This window comes from Typopeltis vanoorti, chromosome 3 (assembly GCF_054136105.1).
Source record: "Typopeltis vanoorti isolate ZY-2024b chromosome 3, IOZ_Tvanoo_1.0, whole genome shotgun sequence".
Classification (NCBI taxonomy): Eukaryota; Metazoa; Arthropoda; class Arachnida; order Uropygi; family Thelyphonidae; genus Typopeltis; species Typopeltis vanoorti.
In genome coordinates this window covers 70,966,638-70,990,183 of record NC_143551.1, presented here as the reverse complement: position 1 = coordinate 70,990,183, position 23,546 = coordinate 70,966,638, and the positions used below count along the sequence as shown (strand labels likewise).

The 23,546-nt window shown below is 36.2% G+C and overlaps 1 protein-coding gene across 4 annotated transcripts in view; it reads left to right on the top strand.

Annotated features, from left to right (window-relative positions):
• Positions 1-23,546, top strand: part of LOC150108248 (protein turtle-like) — a 1,021,857-nt gene that overhangs the window by 431,819 nt on the left and 566,492 nt on the right. For all 4 annotated transcript variants that reach the window (XR_016548124.1, XM_090390663.1, XM_090390666.1 and 1 more), the window contains exon 10: positions 21,032-21,210. Coding sequence is in view for 3 of the 4 variants with exons in the window: in XM_090390663.1 (XP_090246789.1) it covers positions 21,032-21,210 (179 nt within the window). In the remaining variant the exon portion in view is untranslated. The remainder of the gene's footprint in view (positions 1-21,031; positions 21,211-23,546) is intronic.

The window sequence follows — 23,546 nt, the reverse complement described above, 5'->3', positions numbered from 1 at the left end:
TGTAACCACTTATGTAGTAGTAGAGCGTTGTATTACATTAGCGAAATGTTTGCGTTCATGCGTTGTCATGGAGACGCATGAAATAAACAAGCACGAGTCGAAGAGTGCGGGACCTTGGAACCAGAAAGGAGAAAGGAGGCAAGAAGATTATTAATTAGAGGGAAGAGAGGAAGTTTTTGCGGAGCGGGAAGGAAGGTAGGATACAAGTAAAAGAAGTAGAAGAAATTTATAAATTCTCTAGGGCAGAAATTCATGAGAATAATGTTTAGAAGTGAGACAAAACGTAGTGAATCATGCAAGTGAAGTCAGCTGTGTTGTAAAGGAAAATTAATGCCGAACTGGATAAATAAAGAACTGAACATTCAATGGAAAATTCTGATTAGTTCCAGTTAGTCTAGGATTACGTCTTAATTCTATGTTGCCCTGAGAAGAATTATATCGAATTAAACTAGTTGGAGAAAAGTAAACAAGGAAAGATATCAGTGCCTTATTGATGTGTTTTTTTTAGTGAAGCGCAACTAACAGTAGTTCAGTTAAATCGTTGGAGAATTTTTATTAATGTGTTCCGCTAACGTGAATAAGTTAATTCATAAGTGTGCTCACAATTAATTGATGTATTGAAGATTGTATCTGGTAAGAGTAGTCATACTTGTTTGTTTATTCTAACATTAACATATCTTCGAAGTTCAAAGTCCGAAATAAAATTGCTTGGAATATTGTCTACCTTGATTAGTGCTTCCTGTGAATTTAAACATTAAGTACAGCTGATAGATATGTGGAGTCTGATTAAATAAGAAGTTTCGTTTTATTAACTTAGTTAAGAAAGCTTGTGATTTTGAAGCTGTAAATTGTATGTGAAAGTTTAGAACATTGAATTGGCATGAGTGACTTAGCAAGATGTATTAAGTTGATTGTATTGTTTCATTTTAAAGCAGAATTCTTGTATTTGTTATATATATCATATATTAAATGTTTTACTTTGTTAATCTAAATATTGTGTTTGCCTGAATTCCCTTTTATTGCACCGTTCATAAATATTCGAATCTTGCAGGAACCCCAAGTGGAATAGTAAATAATTCGGCCTAAATAAATGAGGAGACTAGACTGCTAACTTAAAAAAAAATTGATCCTACTATTTTGTATAGACTAATCTAAAAATAGGGTGGCGCAGTATAATTATAAATTTCCCTACTTTTGGATTGGTGATCAATTCGCAATTAGTTATTTTATTTATAAGAGTGACTTGAAACTAGATGGTAAATTAGAACACAACATGAAAATAGAACGTCACGACATTATCATTCCGTTGTATAAGTCTCTGACCAGACCACACTTGGACTATTGTTCTCAGATTTGGTCCCCAGGATTTGAAGGGGATAAATTAACTGTGGAAAGGATACAAAGACAGATGACAAAGATGGTTTCAGGACTGTACAAGGATAGTTATGAGGATCGGCTGAGTGAATGTGGACTGCAGAGTTTGGTGGATAGAAGAAGGAGAGGTGATATGATTGAGACTTTTAAACTGTTGAGAGGTGGTTACAGGGTTGACACTGGGGAGTTCTTTCGCTTGGTTGAACAGCGGAAGGGGACTGATGACAAGAGGCCATCCTTGGAAGTTACAAAAGGAAACTGTGAGCAAGAGGGTAAGGAGTGGTTTCTTTGTGTGGAGGGTGGTTGAGCCGTGGAATGCATTGCCTGATGGAGTGGTGGGAGCGAGAACGGTCAGTGAGTTTAAAGAGTGGTATGATAGACTTTGTGTTTCTCAGGGGGGAACCTCCCCTCGATGAGTCTTGACAGACTTTATGTCTTAGGAAGGACCTCCCTCGATGAGTCTTTTGACTCCTTGGAGGCCTGAATAATAATAATAAATAATAATCTGTATTTAAGTTTTGTAGACCTGCAAAAGGCATAATGACAAGGTGACAAGAGAAAAGCTATTCAAAATGCTACAGTTATATGGTGTCGATGGGGCATTATATCAAGCAATACTTAGTCTTTATTTGAGTTGTAAGTCAATAGTTACAATTGAAGGAAGGACAGGAAGATGGTTTGATATTAAATCTGGTGTCAGGCATGGATGTACAATCCCCTCTGTTATTTATTATCTATATGGATCACATTGTGAAGGAAAGCAGTATTAAACCTAATAGCAAAATTGGAAATATTAATCTCAGCTTTTCACTTTATGCAGGTGATGTTATACTTTTAAATAAATCCAGTACAAGTCTGCAATATCCCCTGACTAAATTGAATAACTGTTATAATAGATATGGTATGAAGGTCAGCAATAACAAGACAAAGACAATGAAAATAGGCAGAAACATTGAAAACATCAAGTGCATCGTGATTGGCAAACCTATAGAACAAGTAAAACATTTTAGCTATACAGATACAATTTTTAGTGAAGATGGTAAATTAAATATGGCAATAGACAACAGAATCAACAAAGCCAGTATGGTAGGAAGTCAACTGAATAAATTTATATAGAATAAGAGAGAAATTAATCAAATCACTAAATTAGCTGTATGCAAGACAGTGTTCAAACTAATTTTAACTTATGGATCTGAGAGCTGGGTTAGAAGTAAAACATTTGACCAAAGACTAGAGACCACTGATATGAGAGTCCTGAGAATGATTAGGGGCATGATAGATGGCATCGGTCACAATATCATATTAAAAATGAGGATATTAGGAAAGAACTTAACATTGTTAGCATCCAGGAATGTGTTAGCAGAGCTAATCTCAGGTGGTATGGTCACTTAAACAGAATGGGAAAGCAAAGATTAGCAAGATAAGTATTCTCTACCAGGTTAGCAAGTAAAAGTCCCAGAGGAAGACCAAGATATAGGTGGATTGATACAGTAAAAAGTGCCTTAGAAGATAGAAATATGATAATGTTGGAGTCTTGACAGATAACAGATTGATTTGGAGGAAAATTGTTGATAGGAAGTTGTTAATAATGTAAATTGTTGATAGGAAGTTATTAATTATGTAAGTTATTCATATATTACTATCATAATATTCTGTACATCCCATGCATGTCAGCAGTTTGATGATGATAAGTGTATTATTAATTATTGAAAAAAAATTTAATTATGTGTCATTAGAATAAGACTTTCTCATATTTCTGAAAATGAGAGGTCGTTGTGATTCAAGTTCGGAAGATGGAGCAAGGCTTTGGCACTTTTTTTAAATAAACGTTTAAATTTATAGCAACACTGATGGAGTAAGCATGTTTCAGACCATAGGAAATTGTGGTCAGTATCTATTCCATGATGTACAAGACCGGATTTCTAGATTTCCCATTGATGATACAGGACTGGTGTACTTGAATTCTTTTCTCCACTGAATGTCCATTTTGTCAGAAATAAGAGAGGTAACAGTCATGTAATTTGGCAGATGCTAGGAAGAGCCAGAGGAGGGTATTTATCTTTAGACAATCAGAGCCATAATGACAGTTTAGTGGACAAACGTTACTACTAGATTATATTTATTAAGAATTCTAGAGATTGGTTCCAAGATGCCAGAAATGTATAGAATAAGGATTCTACATACTGTTCCCTTATTACTCATGTTAGGATTTATAGGCATCAAAAATATATTGTGTGGCCTGACAACACAAGCATGAAAAGTGTGTGCATGATGTAATAAAGTTTTAATAATTACAGTCTTCTGACAGGGATGGTGAGCCAGTTGCTTTTGAGTATAAGTGACTGTGAAGGTGGATTTAGATACATGTAGTAATTAGTTCACCTGATGAATATTAGAGTAGGATGTCTAGGAAGGATAATGTTTTTTTCCTATTTCCATAGTAAAATTAATTCATGAATGTATATTATTTATGTTAACTAGAAAGGTAGGTAATGTTTCTTTGTTAGGCAAGGCCAGATGTCATTTATATAACATACTCAATTTTGGATGAGAAAACGATATTTTCTAAATGTTCCAAAGAGAAGTTAGTGAGAGTGGGAGAGAGACTTCCTGTGGCAGTTCTTTTATAGTTCAACTTGTCTGTAAAATTTGTTTTGACAAAGAAATAACAATGAATGAAAAAGTTGAAAAATTTTACTATATCCTGTGGAAAAGCTCATGAATGCAGATGTAGTGTATCTTCTAGAGGTATGTTGAAAAGTAATTCAGTATTGAAACTGACCATTAAATCAGTAGGTTGGTGGGAAAATTTTTTCACTTTATTTAGAAAATTGGATGAATTTTTTATGGAGTGGGAGTTACCAATCTGAGCTTTTACGAAACATGCTAAAATTTGACTATGTGGTATATAGGAGAATCTCTACAGTCAACAATAGGATGAAGAGGAATGCATTCCTTGTGGATCGTAGGTAGATCATAGAACCCATAGAACCAGAGGTTCTAGCAAAATAAGTTTTATGTTTGTCTTTGATATTTCCATCAAGTCTTACAACTTCATCTAATTTTGTTTAATTTTGTCAGTTGACAATTGGCATTGTTGTAACCCAGTTCCTTGTAAGTCGCATAGTAAAATAGAGAATTTTTTTATTTGTAGTTTGCAGAGTTCATAACTACCATTGCTTTTCCTTTGTCAACTTTAGTAATAATCAGATGACTGTTGTGCCTTTAAGAGTTGCTTCTTAATTGTAAAGCTTTAGCTTTTGCTATGGAAATATTAGTAGGAGGAAGCTTGAATTTCAGTAGTACAGATAAAACTTCTAGATGAATTTTATTGGCATCCTCACTGGAGAGAGAGAGGGGGGGGGGATAATTTGTTTTCATTATTAAAGATGAAATCTAATTACAGTATCTTCTTTAGAACTACAAAAGGTTTATTTCCTTTGGCTAAAATATGAATTTTACTTTCAATTAAAGGGCATCCTGAGATATTTACTGTCCAATTATCTGCAAACACAGGATGCGAATTTTGCTTAGTGACTGTAACATTAAATTTGCAGTCTAAACATCACTTGTACTTGTTATGAAAACAGCAAAAGAGAGCACTTTGCAACTTTGAAAATTACATTGGATAATTGAGGATCTACACTTGAGGTAATAATATTCTATAGCTCAGAGATGTGAAGTATGTTAATAGCAAGGTCACACTTCATAGGTCTCTTTCTCTCTCTGATCTCTATCCCCATAGTTAAAGTCACCCCCACAATAATAACGACAGTACTGACTGATCAGCATATCAGAGTTGTTGTCATAGTATTGGAGTTGGTCAAGAGCAAAATACAGGAATGGGCAGATGAAAATGGGATACTGTATGGGGGAAAGCATGGTTTTGTGAAGGGTAAGTCATGCCTCAGTAACTTGCGCATGTTTTTTAATACAGCTGAGTTGGATAAAGATAATGGATTTATTTAAAGATATTGCTGGACTTTACAAAGGCCTTCGACAGGATACCACATGGAATTCTAATCAGTAAACTGCAGCACTTGGGGATGGATATAGAGTTGGTGAAATGGATAGAAGGGTGGTTGATGGAGAGAGATGTCAAAGTAGTTTATTCAGGAGTAGAGTCCAAAAGAAGACCTGAGACTAGTATCATTCTGCAGAGTTCTGTTCTTGGACCACTACTGTTTAATTTGTTCATTAACGATATAGGTAAGGATATGAGTGGAACTGTTTAGTTATTTGCTGATGATGTAAAGTTGGGTAGAGCAATAGTTAATACAGATGATGTCAAAATTTTGCAAGATGATTTGGATAGATTGGCAGACTGGGCAAAGGAAAATGGATGTCAGTTTAATGTGGCAGAGTGTAAGGTTATACATTCTGGGGTGAAAAGATTACCAGCTGTATACCACATTAGTGTAATTGTACTCCAGGATTGATGAAGCTAGAGACTTGGGAGTGTTAGTGGATAGGGAGTTAAAGTTTAGGGATCACATAGCAAAAGTGGCTAAAACAGTGCATGAGATCACTTGGTTACTGAAAAATACTTTGACAGGAAGAGACAAGCAGGTTATTGTTCTTTAATTCCTCTTTATCAAGCCTTGATAAGACCCCATCTTGACTACTGCATGCAGATCTGGGTGCTAGGGTTTCTTGGTGATGAGGAGGAGGTGGAGAGGATCCAGAGGTGAGTGATCAAGATGGTAGCATGTCTATGGAATGAACCTTATTTGGGTTACAGAAACTAGTTGATAGGTGGAAAAGAGGTGATATGATTGAAACATACAAATTACTGAGTGGTTTTTACAAGATTAATTCAAAGGAAATTTTTCAGAACAGGAGTTGTGGTGGGAGAACTAGGGCCATCCATGGAAACTGAGTAAGAGTGTAGTTAGCTATTTTTTTTGCGTGGAGAGTAGTGAAGGAGTGGAATAGGTTATCAGAGTCTGTTGTGGGTGCCATGACTGTGAATGAGTTTAGAGCACAGCATGATACTACGAATGTTGGATAGTTCTTGACCTGATGTTTAGGGCCTCCCTCGATGAGTCTAAGGACTCCTTGGAGTTGCCTGTAATAATAACAATTGCTCAGCCTGTACTCAGTGTACTAATTTGCCAATGTATGACATCCATATCTGTCTGTAGATCCTCCTAGTCTGTTGCAGCAACCAGCAGTATATTTTGTCTTATTGGCATCTCTCTCTTGCACCAGATAGCCTCAAATGAACCATCTATCCCAGACCTAAAATCCTCTTTGAGCTCTAATTTTTTTTGGTTGTAATTCTTCAGCTGTCATCAACAATTATTCCACCTTCTGTCCTATTCTCTCTATTCTTCCTGAATATATCTTTTACATTCTGTCCTTGTAAGTATATCACATTTTGTTAACTAGGTCTCACTTATGCCTACAATTTTTGGTCAAGCTGGGCTGACCAGTGCGAAAAGCTCATCCTTTATTTCTGATGTCTATGGCATTCATGTACTTGTATTTGAATATCTCTAACCATAGTTCTTGTGTGACGTCATTACCAACCCATTCAAATTTCGAACCTGTGAAATTGCATTCAGCATTGCACTCATTTCTGTACACTCATTTGTCGTGTGGGTGGCTGAATTCATGCATGACTGCATAACCCCTAATACTTCTAGTTTCCTGATTTTCCCATAATAATCTTAATCATCTTCCAAAACCATTCAAATGCAGTCCTTCATGTACAAGTACTTTCGTCCATCAAATTCACTTGATACATCCTTTCTTTTAGTGTTACTTGGTGCTCAGAATTCATTTTAGAAATTATGGACTTTACAACTGTGTTATAAATAACTATTTTAATTTCCCAACGTTTTGACTTTCATATTAAGGTCATCATCTGGAGTATATACAAATATACAAGGACAAGGTGAGTTATATTTCACACAGTACGCTAAAGAAACAATGATTTGATCAACAGTTATTCTACTGGCATGACTTACAGATAAAATTTAAAAAATAATTAGAAACTACATCAAAGCTAAATTCTATTTAAGATAACATAAGAGAAACATTTTTTCATATGGATTGTTTTCTTACAGTGACAATGATGTCCTATTTTAACATGACAATTATTATATTAGATTTAAGATTCTGGATTATCTATAGTCCTTTTTATAGTTAATTCTTAGAGAGAAAGGTTCTGTGGGTAGAATATGTGCCTTCCATATGCTTGGGATTTTTCAACCATCATTATTGTTCAGATAGGGTGGTTGATAAGAATCTCACAAGCTTCCTTAAATTTACGTTCATACCATGTTTTGGTGTGATGTAAACAACTGGTGCTTTTCCAGTCAATTCTATGTAAAGTGTTCTGGGCATGATCAGAAAGGCCAGCTTTACCATAGTTATTATATTTAATGTGTCATTTATGTTCTTTTGTCTGATAGGAATTGTGCTTCCTGTTTCCCCTATATATGTTAGATCACAGGTACAATAAATATGGTATACTCCAGGGTGGGACAGTGGAGGAAGTGGGTCTTTGGATGAGTTGAGTAGGCTTTTTAATTTTGCAGGAGGTTTAAAGGTGGCTTTGAAGTTATATTACTGTAGTATTCTGTTTATTTTATCTGATGTTCCTTTAATGTAAGGAATGGTTATAGTTTTATTGTAGTCTGGTTTATCTTTGTTTTTTATTGAGATCTTGTAGAGAATTTTGTTAATAGTGTTTTGGCTGTAACCATTTTTTAGAAAAGTATTGTTGATAACTTTAAATTCGTCTTTAAGCGCTTGTTCATTGGAGCAAATCTTCAAAGCCCTGTTTTTTTAGAGTATTAATGACATCTAGTTTTTGTAATAAATTTAGTTTAATCCTTTATCCAAGTGTGTGCAAACAAAGTTTGCGCCTGAAAGTATCTTCAGGACTGGGTTAAATGGTACAACACTGGGCAACTCCTTGCAAAGGTGGAGCAAGCTACCAACACTCCTATCTCAGTATCTCCCATAATGCAAAACACATCTCCTTGCGGATATGTATAATGTTATGCATTAAGGGAAGGGCCACTACCTGGACTAGTTTCGACCTTTATTGAGGTCTCTTCAGTGGGAGCCAGGCCCAAGTGGAGATACCAAGGCAGAAGCATTAGCAAGGTCATCTCCTCCTATAGGAACTGCCAAACGGTGTGCCACCTTTTTATTAAATTACTCTGGATTTAGAGAAAGACGTTGAATGCATTATGGGAGATACTGAGATAGGATTGTTGGTGGCTTGCTCCACCTTTGCAAGGAGTTACCCAGTGGTGTACCACTTTACCCCAGTCCTGAAGATACTTTCAGGTGCAAACTTTGTTTGCACACACTTGGATAAAGGATTAAACTAAATTTATTATAGTCTGACCAAGTGAAAAATAAACTTTCAACATCTAGTTTTTGTGTTGGGTGGTGGCAGTAGTTGATGTGTATATATTTGCCAGTATGTGTTGCTTTCTGGTAAACAGTGAAGAAAAGACTACCAAAATGAAGACATGTGACAAGTGTCTAGAAACGGAAGTGTGTTCTGCTTTTCAATCACAATTGTGAAATGCATGTGTTTGTGTTGTTTGTTTAGGTGGCTAAGGAAAGAGTCTGGTGGCCATGGGGCCAGATCGCAAAAACATCGTCAATATATCTAAGTCAGACTTTAGGTTTGGGTTATACACTAACCACTTGGTTGGCCAAGTGGTTAGCATATCCGCTCTACAGCCAAAAGGCTGCGGGTTCGAATCCAGCCGTGGGCATGAATGTTTGTGATTGTCTGTGAAAATACTTGTGGTGATCAGGGGTAGATGGGATGGCAGTGGTGTAATTGATGAAGGTAGTTGCAGTTGGTAGTGGAGACGGAGAGCTGTAGAGTAGGTGCCCTACCTTGATGAGTCTTTGGACTCCCTGGAGGTGTCATGTAATAATAATAATAATGAGAGGAATCTAGAGCATGTTGCTCAAAATGTTCCACATAAAAGTTAGCAATGGGGGGGGGATAATGGCGAGCCCATGACTGTACCTTCTTTTTGTAGGTAGAAAGTATTTTGCCATACAAAATAACCAGAACGTAATACATGTACAAAGTGCATCATGATATCTGGAGGGAATTTGTCCTGTAAAAGAAGGATTGCGTCATTGATTGGAGCATTCGTAAAGCGGGCATCAAAGCTGCCTAATAAATCATCTTTTTTTTAATGTAATATCTTTGATTATGTTTAAATGATGTGCTGTGTGTTTCTGATATAGGAGGGAAAATGACCTACCAACTCGTTGAGTGTTGCCGCTAATTTCTTGGCTAGGTGATAAGTCGGGCTGTCTATACCTTCGACTATCAGCCGGAGTGGTGTATTTTGTTTGTGTATCTTTGGTAGATAAATTCTCGGGGAAACGAGCGTAGTGTGGAAGTAATTTTTTGACTATATTTTCAGGCTATGTAGTAATTGATTTAAGTAGCTTCTCTGTTTTCTTTTTTATTCTATTGGTTGGGTTAACAAGTTGGTATGTACTATTGTCCGAGACTAGCAGATTCATTTTTCTAAATATGTGGTTCGTTTAAGAATAACAGTGGCACTTCCTTTACCGGCTCTAGTTATTATGATGTCCGAATTTGATTTTAGTGATTTCACCGCTGTTAATTCATGTTTCGTTAAGTTGCTTGTTATTGTTTTCTTATAATTTATGTTTAAAATGTTGGCGGTTTCTAAATGTATTTTATCTGCTATGGTATTTGGGATGAATTTTAAGCCTCTTTCAATATTACAAATAAAATCCTGTTTGTTCATCGATCTGGGTGCTACAGCAAAGTTTAGACCTTTGCGAAGTAGCAAAAGTTCATCTTTGTTTAAGGCGTGATTGGATAGTTTAACTACATTACTGTTACCAGCAGCGATTGGTGGTGCCTGTTATTTCTTGCTTCTGGTTGGTTGTTAACATTCACTGTGGAGAAATTCAAATATGTCTGTTGGTTTTGTCGATCTTTTAGTGCTTGAAATTTGGATATGAGAAAATTCTTTCTTAGTTTGAAGGATATATTTCACCATGTTATCTGTAATCTTCTCGAGGATAACCCAAATATCTGCTTTCAGGTAACTTGAAAGTTCAGATTTTAAATTTTGCACCTGGTTTTGAGTAAAGGCCAAGTTTTTTATAGTAGCCTGGATCTGTTCTCTGAATAATGCTTTCTCCATGCAGTGGTATATTTAGTGCACCTTTGTTGAAGTAAATTTTCTCTTTAGCTTGATGCAGTTCGGAATGATATTGCTGTCTCTACAATGTTTTAAAAATGCCAGTCGATTGATGAAACCAGAAACATGAATCTTCAACTTACGATATTGATTGCATCACTTGTGGGTCGAATCTCCATGAATTATCAGAATCCTTTCTTTTAGTGTTACACAGTGATCAGCATTCATTTTAGAAATTATGGACTTTAAAACCGTGTTATAAATAACTATTTTAATTTCCCAACATTTCGACTCTTATATAATAAGGTCATCATTTGGAGTATATACAAATATACAAGGACAAGACAATAGTACATACCAACATTTCACACAGTATGCTAAAGAAACAATGATTTGTTCACAACGGTTATTCTACTGGCATTATCTCTCGTGATAATATAATATATAAATATTTATATATATATATATATATATATATATATACACAATTTTTTTGTCATGTTGTAAAATCATTTTTTATTTTTGTATAACATCTGATAATTTTGGAGTCTTGACAAGTAGCAGACTGATTTGGAGGAAAATTGTAGATAGGAAGTTAGTAATGATGTAATTTTTTCATGTAGTACTGTCATATCCTGTACACCCCTTGAGGGTACATGACAGGAATTTGATGATGATGATGATGATATATATACAAAAATTAAAAAATTAATTATTTAGAAACTACATCAAAACTAAATTCTATTTAGTTTTAACATAAGAGAAACATTCTTTATATAGATAGTTTTCTTACATTAACAGTGATGTCCTATTTTAACCTGAAAATTGTTATGTTAGATTTAAATTCTGGATTATCTACAATCCTGTTTATTTATTTATTTATTTTGTATGGCATAATGCTTTCTACCTGCAAAAAGAAGGCATAGCCATGGCCTTACTATTATCGTCCCCCTATTTCTATCTTTTATATGGAACATTTTGAGCAACATGCTCTACATTCCCCTCCTTTAAAACCCAAAGTCTGGCTTAGATACGTTGACAATGTTTTTGCAATGTGGTGCCAGACACTAGACACTTTCCTTGGCCACCTAAACAAACACAAACGCTTACAGTTCACAATTGAGGTTGAAAAGAAGAACACACTTCAGTTTCGAGATACACTTGTCACATGTCTTCCTTATGGCAGTGTTTCCTTCACTGTTTACCGGAAACCGACACGTACTGGCCAATATATACACATCAACTACTACCACCACCACCCAACACAAAACTAGGTGTCATTAACACTCTAAAAAACAGGGCTTTGAAGATTTGCTCCAATGGATAAGCTCTTAAAGACGAATTTAAAGTTATCAGCAGTATTTTTCTAAAAAATGGTTACAACCAAAACACTATTAACAAAATTCTCTACAAGACTTCAATAAAAAATAAAGATTAACCACACTACAATAAAGCTATAACCATTACTTACATTAAAGGGACATCACATAAAATAAACAGAATACTACAGCAATACAACCTCAAAGACACCTTTAAACCTCCTGCAAAATTAAAAAGCAACTCATCTCATCCAAAGACCCACTTCCTCTGCTGACCAACCCTGGAGTATACCGTATTTATTGCACCTGTAATCTACCATATATAGGGGAAACAGGAAGCACTATTCCTATTAGACAAAAGGAACATAAATGACACATTAAATATAATAACTATGGTGAAGCTTGTCTTTCTGATCATGCCCTGAACACTTTACATAGAATTGACTGGAAAAGCACCAGTTGTTTATATCACACCAAAACATGGTATGAACGTAAATTTAAGGAAGCCCGTGAGATTCTTATCAACCACCCTAATCTGAACAATAAGATCCTGTCATACTGAATTGTCTGATTCAGTCTTTATTTTCTCACTCTTATTTGCTGCTATCAGCAACTATTTCATCTCTTTTCTCACTGTGTATTTCTCAATACTGCTGAGACTGCTGTTGGAAGGTAGAGAAGTAAATAGAGAGAACAAATCAGATCGAGTGGGAAGTGATGTGGAAGAGCTGGATAGTAAGACAGGAGAGATTGAAGAAGTGGTTATGAATGAGGAAGTGAGTGGTATGAGTATAAAAAATGAGATAATGGGTGTGCAAGAGGAGCATGGAAACGGGGAGGCTCAGGGTGGATATGGGTACACAGCATGAGAAAGGTGGATGCTCCAAGAGAAGGTGAGCATGTGTAGGCAGGAAAGGAATGGTATGACCAGGGATCAAGAGGAAACAGTTGGAATTGAAAAGGGTTTTAAAATGAAGAAGCAGAAAGGGAAATGGCCCCAGTCGAGCATGGAGAGATCACATCGAGTGAGTGGTATCAGTGGAACTAGCTGTAGATCCAGAAATGAGCTGTTGTGTTTGTATACAAATGCAAGAAGTATAAGAAACAAGGCAGATGAAATGGTTGCGCTAATTGCTTCTGTTCACCCAAAGATTGTCGGAATAAGTGAGACATGGTTGGAAGAGGATGACATCCTGACAGGAGTACAAATGGATGGATATGATGTGTTTCGGGAGGACAGAAGGGGTAAAAAGGTAGGGGGAGTGCTATTGATGATAGAGAAAGAGTTATGTCCATATTAAGTAGAGATGCAAGAGGGGAAATAGTGCCAGTAGTTTTGAGGCAGTATGGTGTGAGATAGTGGTGAATGGAATCAAATACTTGGTGGGATGTTGTTATAGACCTGGTAATGTGGATGGTGGTGTTAGTGAAATGTATAGTCAAATAAGATAAGCAAATAAGAAAAGGGTGATCATTATGGGTGATTTTAATTATGGCAATATAGATTGGAATGATGAGATAGCAACTGGAAGTAAAGAAAATGAGTTTCTTGAGTTTTGGGAGGATAACTCTATCAAACAGCATGTAACAGAGGGCACACGAGGATTAAGGGTCTTGGATTTGGTCATCTTCTCAGGGGATGTAATTATAAATAAGGTGTCAAATCATCCACCAATTGGTGAGAGTGACCATGAGGTGATTACCTGGGTGGTTGCCAGCAGTGCGAGGACCCTTGTGAGAAAAGGGTATATGTGGAACTACAAGGGGGGTGATTATGAAGAGTTCAGGAGACAGCTTGTGGGTGTAGCGTGGAATGAGGAGTTAGCTGGAAAAGAGATCAATGCAGCTTGGGGGATTTTCAAAAACTGTCTAGTAAATTCAATGTCTAAATGTATTCCAAGGTTGAGAAGGTTAAATAAGGTGAGTGTGAGATTCATGAATAAAGAGATTAAACATGCGCTACAGAGAAAAAGGGCATTATGGAGGCAGCATAAGAGAAGTGGAAGTAACCAATTCCATGAGGTCTACAAAGACCAAGCAAGGAGGGTGACTTGGTTAGTGAGGGTAGCTAAAGAGAGGTATGAACAGCAGTTGGCTAATGAAGCCAAAAACAAAAAAAATCCTAAGGAATTCTTTCGATATGTAGCCAGAAAAGAAAGAATAATTATGGAAGGATGACATTGATTGGAGAAAATGGTATAAAGACAGCTGATGCAGAATGTGTGGTGGAGATACTTAATGAACAGTTCATAAGGATCTTTCAATCTTGTGAATATGACTTCATGGAGGGATTGAGAGCAGTTAATGCTGGGAAGGATAGACTGACTGTAGGTGAGCAAGAGGTGTATGGAGGAGTTGAGTAAACTAGATGTAAATAAGGCTCTGGGACTTGATAATATATCACCATGTATTCTGAAAGAACGTGCCAGGGAGTTGACACCTGCCTTGACATATTTTTATAATACGAGTGTTGCACTGGGTCAAGTTCTTAAGGAGTGGAAGGAGGGCAAGATTGTGCCACTTCATGAATGAAGTGATCGAACTCAAGCTATAGGCCTATCTGTGTGTTACGTGTTGTAGTTAAGTTGTTGGAGAAGCTTGTGAGAACCAGGATCCAGAGTTGGGTTGACAACAATGGTATTATCTTTGATGGACAGCATGGATTTGCTAAAGGGAGGTCATGTTTTAGTAATCTACTTACTTATTACAATTAAGTGACTGCTTCCTTGGACAGAGGAGAAGGATACACAGTAATATACTTGGATTTTGCAAAGGTTTTTGATAGAGTACCTCATGATAGGTTGACAGTCAAACTAGAGCAGATGGGATTGGATATTAGATTAGTGCATTGGATTGGAGACTGGCTATCTGATAGGTATCAACAAGTTGTGTATGGGGGAGCGATATCCAGGAAAAGGAAAGTCACTAGTGGAGTGCCTCAGGGGTCTGATTTGGGGCCATTACTGTTTAACTTGTATACTAACATAGTATAATTCACCTATAACATAATATAGGTGAATATTTGGATGGAGATATTCAGTTGTTTGCAGATGATGCAAAGTTGGGATGAACCATGAAGTGTAGAGAAGATGTTGTGGCCTTACATGAAGACTTGAATAGATTTAGTGATTGGGCACGGAAATGGGGATGTGAGTTCAACGTTGCAAAATGTAAGGTTTTAAAATTTGGAAAACAAAGATGGGATGCAGAATTTATGCTTGGTGAGAATATGGTGTCGGAAGTAGGGGAAATAAGAGATCTGGGGTGATAGTCGATAAGGATCTAAAATTTAGGGGACACATTGCCAAAATTGTGAAGACAGCACAAAGGCTTCTGGGAATGATGCGGAGGACACTGACATGTAGAAGTAGGGAGATTCTTGTTCCGTTGTATAAGGCTCTAGTAGTAAGACTTATACGTTGGCTAGACATAACTGGTAATTAATTTACGGAATTAACAACGCATATAAAGTATATTAATTAAAGATAACTTTAATGAATCACTTCTATATTTCGGCAATGTCACATTGCCATCTTCAGGAACATAAAGATATGGTATGTGCACTAAGGAACTAACAAACAACCCAACTGCCAAGACTACCAAATTAGCCCGCAAGAAGGCACCATTAGGACTTTAGGAACAAAATTAATTTCTTACTTTCTTCCTCATTTGCTTTGTTAGTTCCTTAGTGCACGTACCATATCTTTACGTTCCTGAAGATGGCAATGTGACATTGCTGAAATATAGAAGTGATTCATTAAAGTTATCTTTAATTAATATACTTTATATGCGTTGTTAATTCCGTAAATTAATTACCAGTTACGTTGTATAAGGCTTTGATTAGGCCACACATGGACTATTGTGCCCAGATTTGGTTACTGGGTTTTCAGAAGGATGTTGGAAAGGGTCCAAAGGAGACTGACTAAGGTGATTTCTGACCTCTGGAATGTCGAGTATCAGGAAAGATTGAGAAGATGTAATTTCCAGAGTCTGGTGGACAGAAGGAAGAGGGGAGATATGATAGATAAGATAGGTTGATATGATAGGAGATATGATAAGTTGGTAAAGGGTTGTTATAGGATCAATGCTGCAGAAGTTTTACAGAGAATAGTGGGAGATCAGGGGAGAACCAGAAGTCATCCCTGGAAACTCTATAAAGAGTGTGTGAGTAGGGGAGTGAAATGCAGGTTTTTTTCGTGCAGAGTTGTGAATGATTGGAATGCCTTGCCTGAGAATGTAGTGTCTGCAAAGAGTTTGAATCCGTTTAAATGGACCTCCCAGATGTGTCTTTGACTCCATGAGGTCTTGGGGTGGTAATAATAATAATAATACTGAATTGGTGTTTTGTTCTGACAGTATTTGTTTTAGTTCTATAACCTTCTTTATTACATTGATTCTCAATTGCATCACTGCAGTATGAAAGCTTCACTCACAAAAAATAAATAAATAATAAAATAAAAATAATAGAACACTAATTCCCTTTAATTAGAGATTGCTCCTTGATTAAACAGAAATATCTGAGTTCAGATTCATCTAGAATGTCTGGAACCATTACAATAGCATTTCAACCAGTGAGTTATTCAGTTTAAGGGGATATTCAGTTGTTTTCGGATGATGTGAAGCTGGGAAGGGTTATTAGTAATAGTGCAGATGTCATAGCCCTGCAAGAGGATTTGAATAAGTTGGATAGATGGGCAAATGAATGGAGGTGTCGGTTTTATGCAGCAAAATGTAAGTTCTCGAGGTTTGTGAAACATGGACGGGACACTGCATACTCTGTGGGAGGAGTTATACTGGAGGAAGTAGGAGAGACAAGAGATCTGGGGTTGATGATTGATAGAAACCTGAAATTTAGGGGAGATATTGCAAAGGTGTTGAAGGTAACACAGAGGATTGCTGCAATAATGAGAAGGACACTGACCTGCAGAGATAAAAGGGTTATCATTCCATTGTATAAGTCTCTGATCAGACCACACTTAGACTATTGTTCTCAGATTTGGTCCCCAGGTTTCAGGACTGTACCATGTTAGTTATGAGGATCGGCTGAGGGAATGTGGACTGCAGAGTTTGGTGGATAGAAATAGGAGAGGTGATATGATTGAGACTTTTAAAATGTTGAGAGGTGGTTACAGGGTTGACACTGGGGAGTTCTTTCACTTGGTTGAACAGCGGGAAGGAGTGATGACAAGTGACCATCCCTGGAAGTTACGAAAGGAAACTGTGAGCAAGAGGGTGAGGAGTGGTTTTCTTTGCATAGAGGGTGGTTGAGCCATGGAATGCATTGCCTGATGGAGTGGTTAGAGGAGAACGGTCAATGAGTTTAAGGAGTGGTATCATAGACGTTGTGTTTCTCAGGGGGGGGGGACCTCCCCTCAATGAGTCTTGATAGACTTTGTGTTTCTTAGGAAGACCCTCCCATGATGAGTCTTTTGACTCCATGGTGGCCTGAATAATAATAATAATAATAATAATAATAATATAGAGGCCATTGTTTTCTTTCCTGACTCACCTTTCCACAAAATAGGTGAGCCAACTAATGAACATACAAAATTTTATATAGAATATACTCACTGTGTTGTGGTAGTTTCTTTAGCATGATACTTAATAATAAGAATGGTAGTGGCTTACTTTTTAACTTTGGAAATTAAAAATCTGATTTCTCTGTTGCTTTCCCTCCCATACCTTTCATATAAAGAAGAGACGTAAATAAAATTTTTATTCTCTGGAGATTTAAGTACAGGAATTCATTATTATGATGCACTAGCCTCACAACATATGGGAGATTCAGACCGCCCCCCTTATTTACCTTTATATCCTGTTACATTAGTTGAGCAAAAAAAGTAAAAATCAGTGACCTGAATCTTTTCTTTCCTTGGATAGTGATTGAGACTTTTTTACTGCTCATAACACATGAATTGATTCATACGTGGGTAATATGACTTTTATCTTGGTCCCCTATTTTACATCTAAATACAGTACTTTTCATATGCTTGTTTGTTTGATATGATCAGTGATAGTATCTTTTGTAACCTGAGAATTTTTTATCAAATATAACAAAGTATCCAGAGTATTTAAATTTTTTATGGTAATAATAACAAAGTAAAAAACTACTGCATTTGCATGCTGTATTCACTCTATGCACTTGTAAAGTCAAATAAATAAGTCTTGTTGCTGTTTCTGATGAAGGCAAGATAGAACAATCATTCTTGTTTTAACATATTTTTGCAATTTTCATTGAGTATTATGTTTCGAAAGTAATGTTTTTTTTTGTTTGTTTGTTTGTTTTTGTGGCAGCTCCCCATCCAAAAGAGAGATGTCTGTGATATAAATACAGTCTCTATTGTTGCACATTACATCTTATCATGATCCCTCTTACCCCTTTCAATACATTTTCTTCACTAGCATGCTTTTCAAAGCCATTGTAATAAATCTCTTGAAGTTGTTTTTTGGAACCATTTTCTCACCTCTGCTTTGATCTATTCTTCATATGTGGGTAATATGACTTTATTCGTGAATTGGTTCATATGAATTGATAATTCTTCATTTTCAAAATTGATTAACAGTTTTCTTCTTTATGAAATAACTAGAAGTCTGAGCTTTAGGGAGGGTGTTGCACAAGTTTGATCAATTTTAAGCTGTTGAGGATATCAACTGAAGCATTTTCATTAGCATTTTCAAATGGATACCCATTTCAAAAATAATGTTCATGCAGAGGTTAAAAAATGTTCCCAAAACAATCTGAATGGTTTGTATCCAGTTTGAAAAGCTTATGTGGGGAAGAAAATGTAATATTGAAAGGGAAAGAGAGTATGCTGAGAAATAGTGTGTGAAAATAAAGTAGAGACTTATTTTTGATTTCACAGACATGCCTATTTTAACATGCCTATTTTGGAGAGTTATCAAAATAGTGTCACTACTTCTGGGATGTCCTTTGTAGATGGATATGCAAGTTCCACTTAGATCTGTATTGTGTTATGCTTTAGGAAATGCCATGCAAGCAGTGAGGAGAGTTACATTGCAGTCATAAAATGTTGCACAATAGCCCAATCCTATATCAATGTGCTATAAGTTTAAAATATTTCATTGGCAAGAATCACATAAAAAAATATAATAAATAAAAAATTAAAAAAACTCATAAAAAGTAAATTTCATGTATTATTCAGTAACTATAGGTACAAGTTTTTATTTTCTTGGTACCCATAATTGTGGTGATTTTTGAATGCAACATATTTAAGTCATAAATATCTAGATGATACATTTGAAAAAATGATTACAGGTGAGAGAAGTAGAAAATGGTGTGAAGCTAATGGGTTAACAAATGAAATGAACAAGAATGGGAGTAATGATATAAAGATGGTATTGATGTACATAGAAAAATATGTCAAAAAATGGAATACAGAGATTCCTAAAATAAGGGAATACTTCAATTCCACTTCCCAAGAACAAGGCAAGTAAAAAAAAATGTAATGACATCATATTTGATGAGTACAGACACACACTACTCATCAAACCATGCCTTGAACTTCTTCACTGTTTCCACATTCACCACTTTCTAATATAATCCCTATCACTCATTACATACTTAGGAGAAGAACAGTCATGTTTTAGAGAGAAAGTTCCATCTTCACAACAAATGTGCATAAATTGGTCATAATAATAATAATAAATTTCCATGGCAAAAAGTATATATCAAATATGATCCCATGTTTGTCAATATATAAGGTGTTTTTTACTTTGGGTAGGGGTTTGAAGCTTTTGAACTCCATATGGATTTGAAATTAGGAATAAGGAAGTCACTGTTCTATTATGTAGGGCCTTATTGAGATTACACGTGAATTACTGTTGTCATATTTGATGACCAGGAATTTAGGAAGGATGGGAAAATAAGGATGAAGTTCAGATGCTAGGTCATGAGTTTTTTTTGTTTTTTTTTTTTGACTTGACATTTCTCATGGAGTGTGTGAATATTGACTTTGAATGCATTGAGACTCCATGGCAGTTCAAAAGAAAAAAAGAAAGAAAAAAGAAGTAGTACAATAAATCAATATAATAATAATAATTATTATTATTATTCAGGCCTCCATAGAGTCAAAAGACTCATCGTGGAAGGGTCCTTCCTAAGAAACACAAAGTCTATCATACCACTCCTTGAATTCATTGACCCTTCTCGCTCTCACCACTCCATCAGGCAATGCATTCCATGGTTCAACCACCCTCCATGCAAAGAAACCACTCCTCACCCTCTTGCTCACCGTTTCCTTTCGTAACTCCCAGGGATGGCCTCTTGTCATCACTCCTTCCCACTGTTCAACCAAGCGAAAGAACTCCCTATCAGCCCTGTAACCACCTCTCAACAGTTTAAAAGTCTCAATCATATCACCTCTCCTTCTGCTATCCACCAAACTCTGCAGTCCACATTCCCTCAGCCGAATCCTCATAACTATCATTGTACAGTCCTGAAACCATCTTTGTTATCTGCCTTTGTACCCTTTCCACAGTTAATTTATCCCCTTCAAATCCTGTGGACCAAATCTGAGAACAATAGTCCAAGTGTGGTCTGATCAGGGTCTTATACATTGGAATGATAACTGTTTATTTACTATAAGCTGGCTCTGTGTTGTTCAACATAAATTTTAGCTTGTCTACATCTAATTTACAGTGAAGTAGGGCTTGTCATTCTACTGTATTCTTTCTTAGCTGTTTTACTATTTCTCATGGAGTGTGTGAATAATGACTTTGAATGCATTGGGACTCCATGGCGGTTTAAAAGAAAAAAAAGAAAGAAAAAAGAAGCAGTATAATAAATCAATGTAATAAGCTGGCTCTGTGTTGTTCAACATAAATTTTAGCTTAACATAATAATAGAAACAATATTAGTTCAACATAATAATAGAAAAGTTTATGTTGTTCAACATAAACTTTTCTATCTTCTCTTTGATTATTGTTTTAGGAAATAGTACTTTTAATTTTTGATTCTCCAGGTTTTACATTCTTAATCACTTAGATATTTTACAGTTTATTTTGTGGTTTGCTAATTGTTATCTCTGGAAGTATTTAGCATTTAATAATACTCATAGCGTAGAAAAGATTTAATCAATTATAATCATTATCGTATAAGAGGCAAGTAAACATACAGTATATATATATATATATTTTTTTTTTTAGGTATAGACTTGCTGATCAAGGTGATAGTGATTGGCGGACAATACGAGTCTATCCAGATGGAGCTACCACTTTTACAGTTTATAATTTACAGCAAGATACAGAATATGATTTTCAGGTACTTTCTCGTAACATGTTGGGAGATGGAATGTTCAGCCCTATCATTAGAGCCAAAACAAAATGTAAGTTTTTTTTTTTTTTTAATATGAAACCTGATAGTTATTGGAGAGTTATACAACATTATAACAAAGTAATTTTTGCTAAAGAATTGTAAATTTGGATATTATACAAAGAAAACAACAGCATTAGTATTTTTCATACTTATAATAAAATGTCCTGTACATTTCTATTGTAATAAAAAAATCTCATTAATGATATGCATTATAAGTTGAAGAACGATTTCCTGAGAATGAAATGAATGAATGAATGACATGAGAGGAATATGCTCAGTGATATTAGATGTTTTTTGGAAAGCATTGAAAGATACAAAAAGATAAAATGAAGGGCAGTAGAGAAAAAGAGGTAATGAATGGCTCAAGGATAGCAGTATATGGATATTGCATTATTACAGTATGGTTAATAAAAGAGTTCATAAGGTTTGCATTCCGGGAGGGAGAATAAGCAAGGTAATTCATGCATTGGATATGAGAAGGAAATGAGCAAGAGAGTTATTGGTGGTTAGGGACACCAATGATTTAGCTGTAATGAATGGACATTAGGAGGTTATTGAGGAGAGTGCAAGATAACAGTGTGGCAGGAAAATTTATCAGTGTATTACCATGGTATGACTATGATGAGTTGAGGCAGAGAGCGAGAATCATTAGTATTATTACGGGCAGCTCCAAGGAGTCCTTAGGCTCATTGAGGAAGGACCAACATCATGTCAAGAACAACTATTCAACATTCACACAGTATCTATCATACTTCACCTTGAACTCATTTACAGTCATGGCACCCACAACAGACTCTGGCAGCTTATTCAACACATTTACCACTCTTCAAGTAAAAAACCTAGCTCTAACACCCTTGCTAACCACACTCTTACCAAGCTTCCATGGATGGCCCCTAGTCCTCCCACTACCAGTCCTATTCTCAAAAATATCTTCTGAATTAATCTTAATGAAACCCTTCAGTAATTTGAATGTCTCAATTATCACCCCCTTTTCCGCCTATCAACCATTTTTTGCAACCCACAAATCTTCAACCTGTTCTCATAAGGTTCATTCCATAGACCTGCTATCATCTTGGTCACTCTTCTCTGGACCCTCTCCACCTCCTCCCCATCAAGAAGAAACCCTGGTGACCATATCTGGGCACAGTAGTCTAGATGGGGTCTTATCAAGGTTCGATACAGAGGAACAATAACTTCTTTGTCTCTGTTCGTTAAAGTATTTTTCAGCAACCGAGTGATTTGATGAGCTGATTTAGCCACTTTTGCGATATGCTCCCTAAACTTCAACTCCCTATCCACCAACACTCCCAAATCCCTGGCCTCGTCAATCTCCTGGGGGGGTACAGTTCCACCAATGTGATATACACTGCTGCTAATCTTTTCACCCCAAAATGCATGACCTTACATTTGCCACATTAAATTGACATCCATTTTCCTTAGCCCAGTCCTCCAAACTATCCAAATCATCTTGCAAAATTTTGACATCCTGTGCGCTCACTATTGCTCTACCCAACTTTGCATCATCAGCAAACAAGTGAACACCTCCTCTCAGATCCTTTCTTATATCATTAATGAACAAATTGAAAAGTAGTGGTCCAAGAACAGAACCCTGCAGCACGCCACTAGTCATAGGCTGTCTTTTGGAATCTACTCCTGAATTAACCACTCTTTGATATCTCTCCATCAACCACCCTCCTATCCATCTCACCAACCCTATATCCATTCTCATTTGCTGCAGTTTACTGATTAGAATTTCATGTGGTATCCTATCAAAGGCTTTAGCAAAGTCCAGTGGAATCACTGTAAACCCGTTACCCTTATCCAGTTCTGCCGTTACTGTGTTATGGAATGTGAGCAAGTTACTAAGGCATGATCTCCCCTTCACAAAACCATGCTGTCCCCCATACAGTATCCCATTTTCATCTATCCAATTTTGTATTTTCCTTTTGACTATTTTCTCCAAGACCTTGACAACAATTCCTGATATGCTGATCGGCAGGTAATTTTCAACAGCAGTCTTGGAACCTCCTTTATGCAGTGGAACTATTTTCCCCTCTTTCCACCCACCTTGGGACTAACCTGGACTCGAGACTCAAATTAAACAAAATGATCAAAGACACTGACAATTCTTTAGCTGCTTCTCGTACAACACGAGCTGGTATATACCATCCATCCTGCAGATGAATTAACATTAAGGTTTTGTAATAGACTATTCACTTCCACTTCATTCACCACAATTCCTGTATAAGCTGTTGGTTCTTCCATTTCTGCAACGTCACCACCTGGATGATATACTCTTGCAAAGTGCTCACTCAGTAATTCTACTATATCAAATATTTCGGTTAC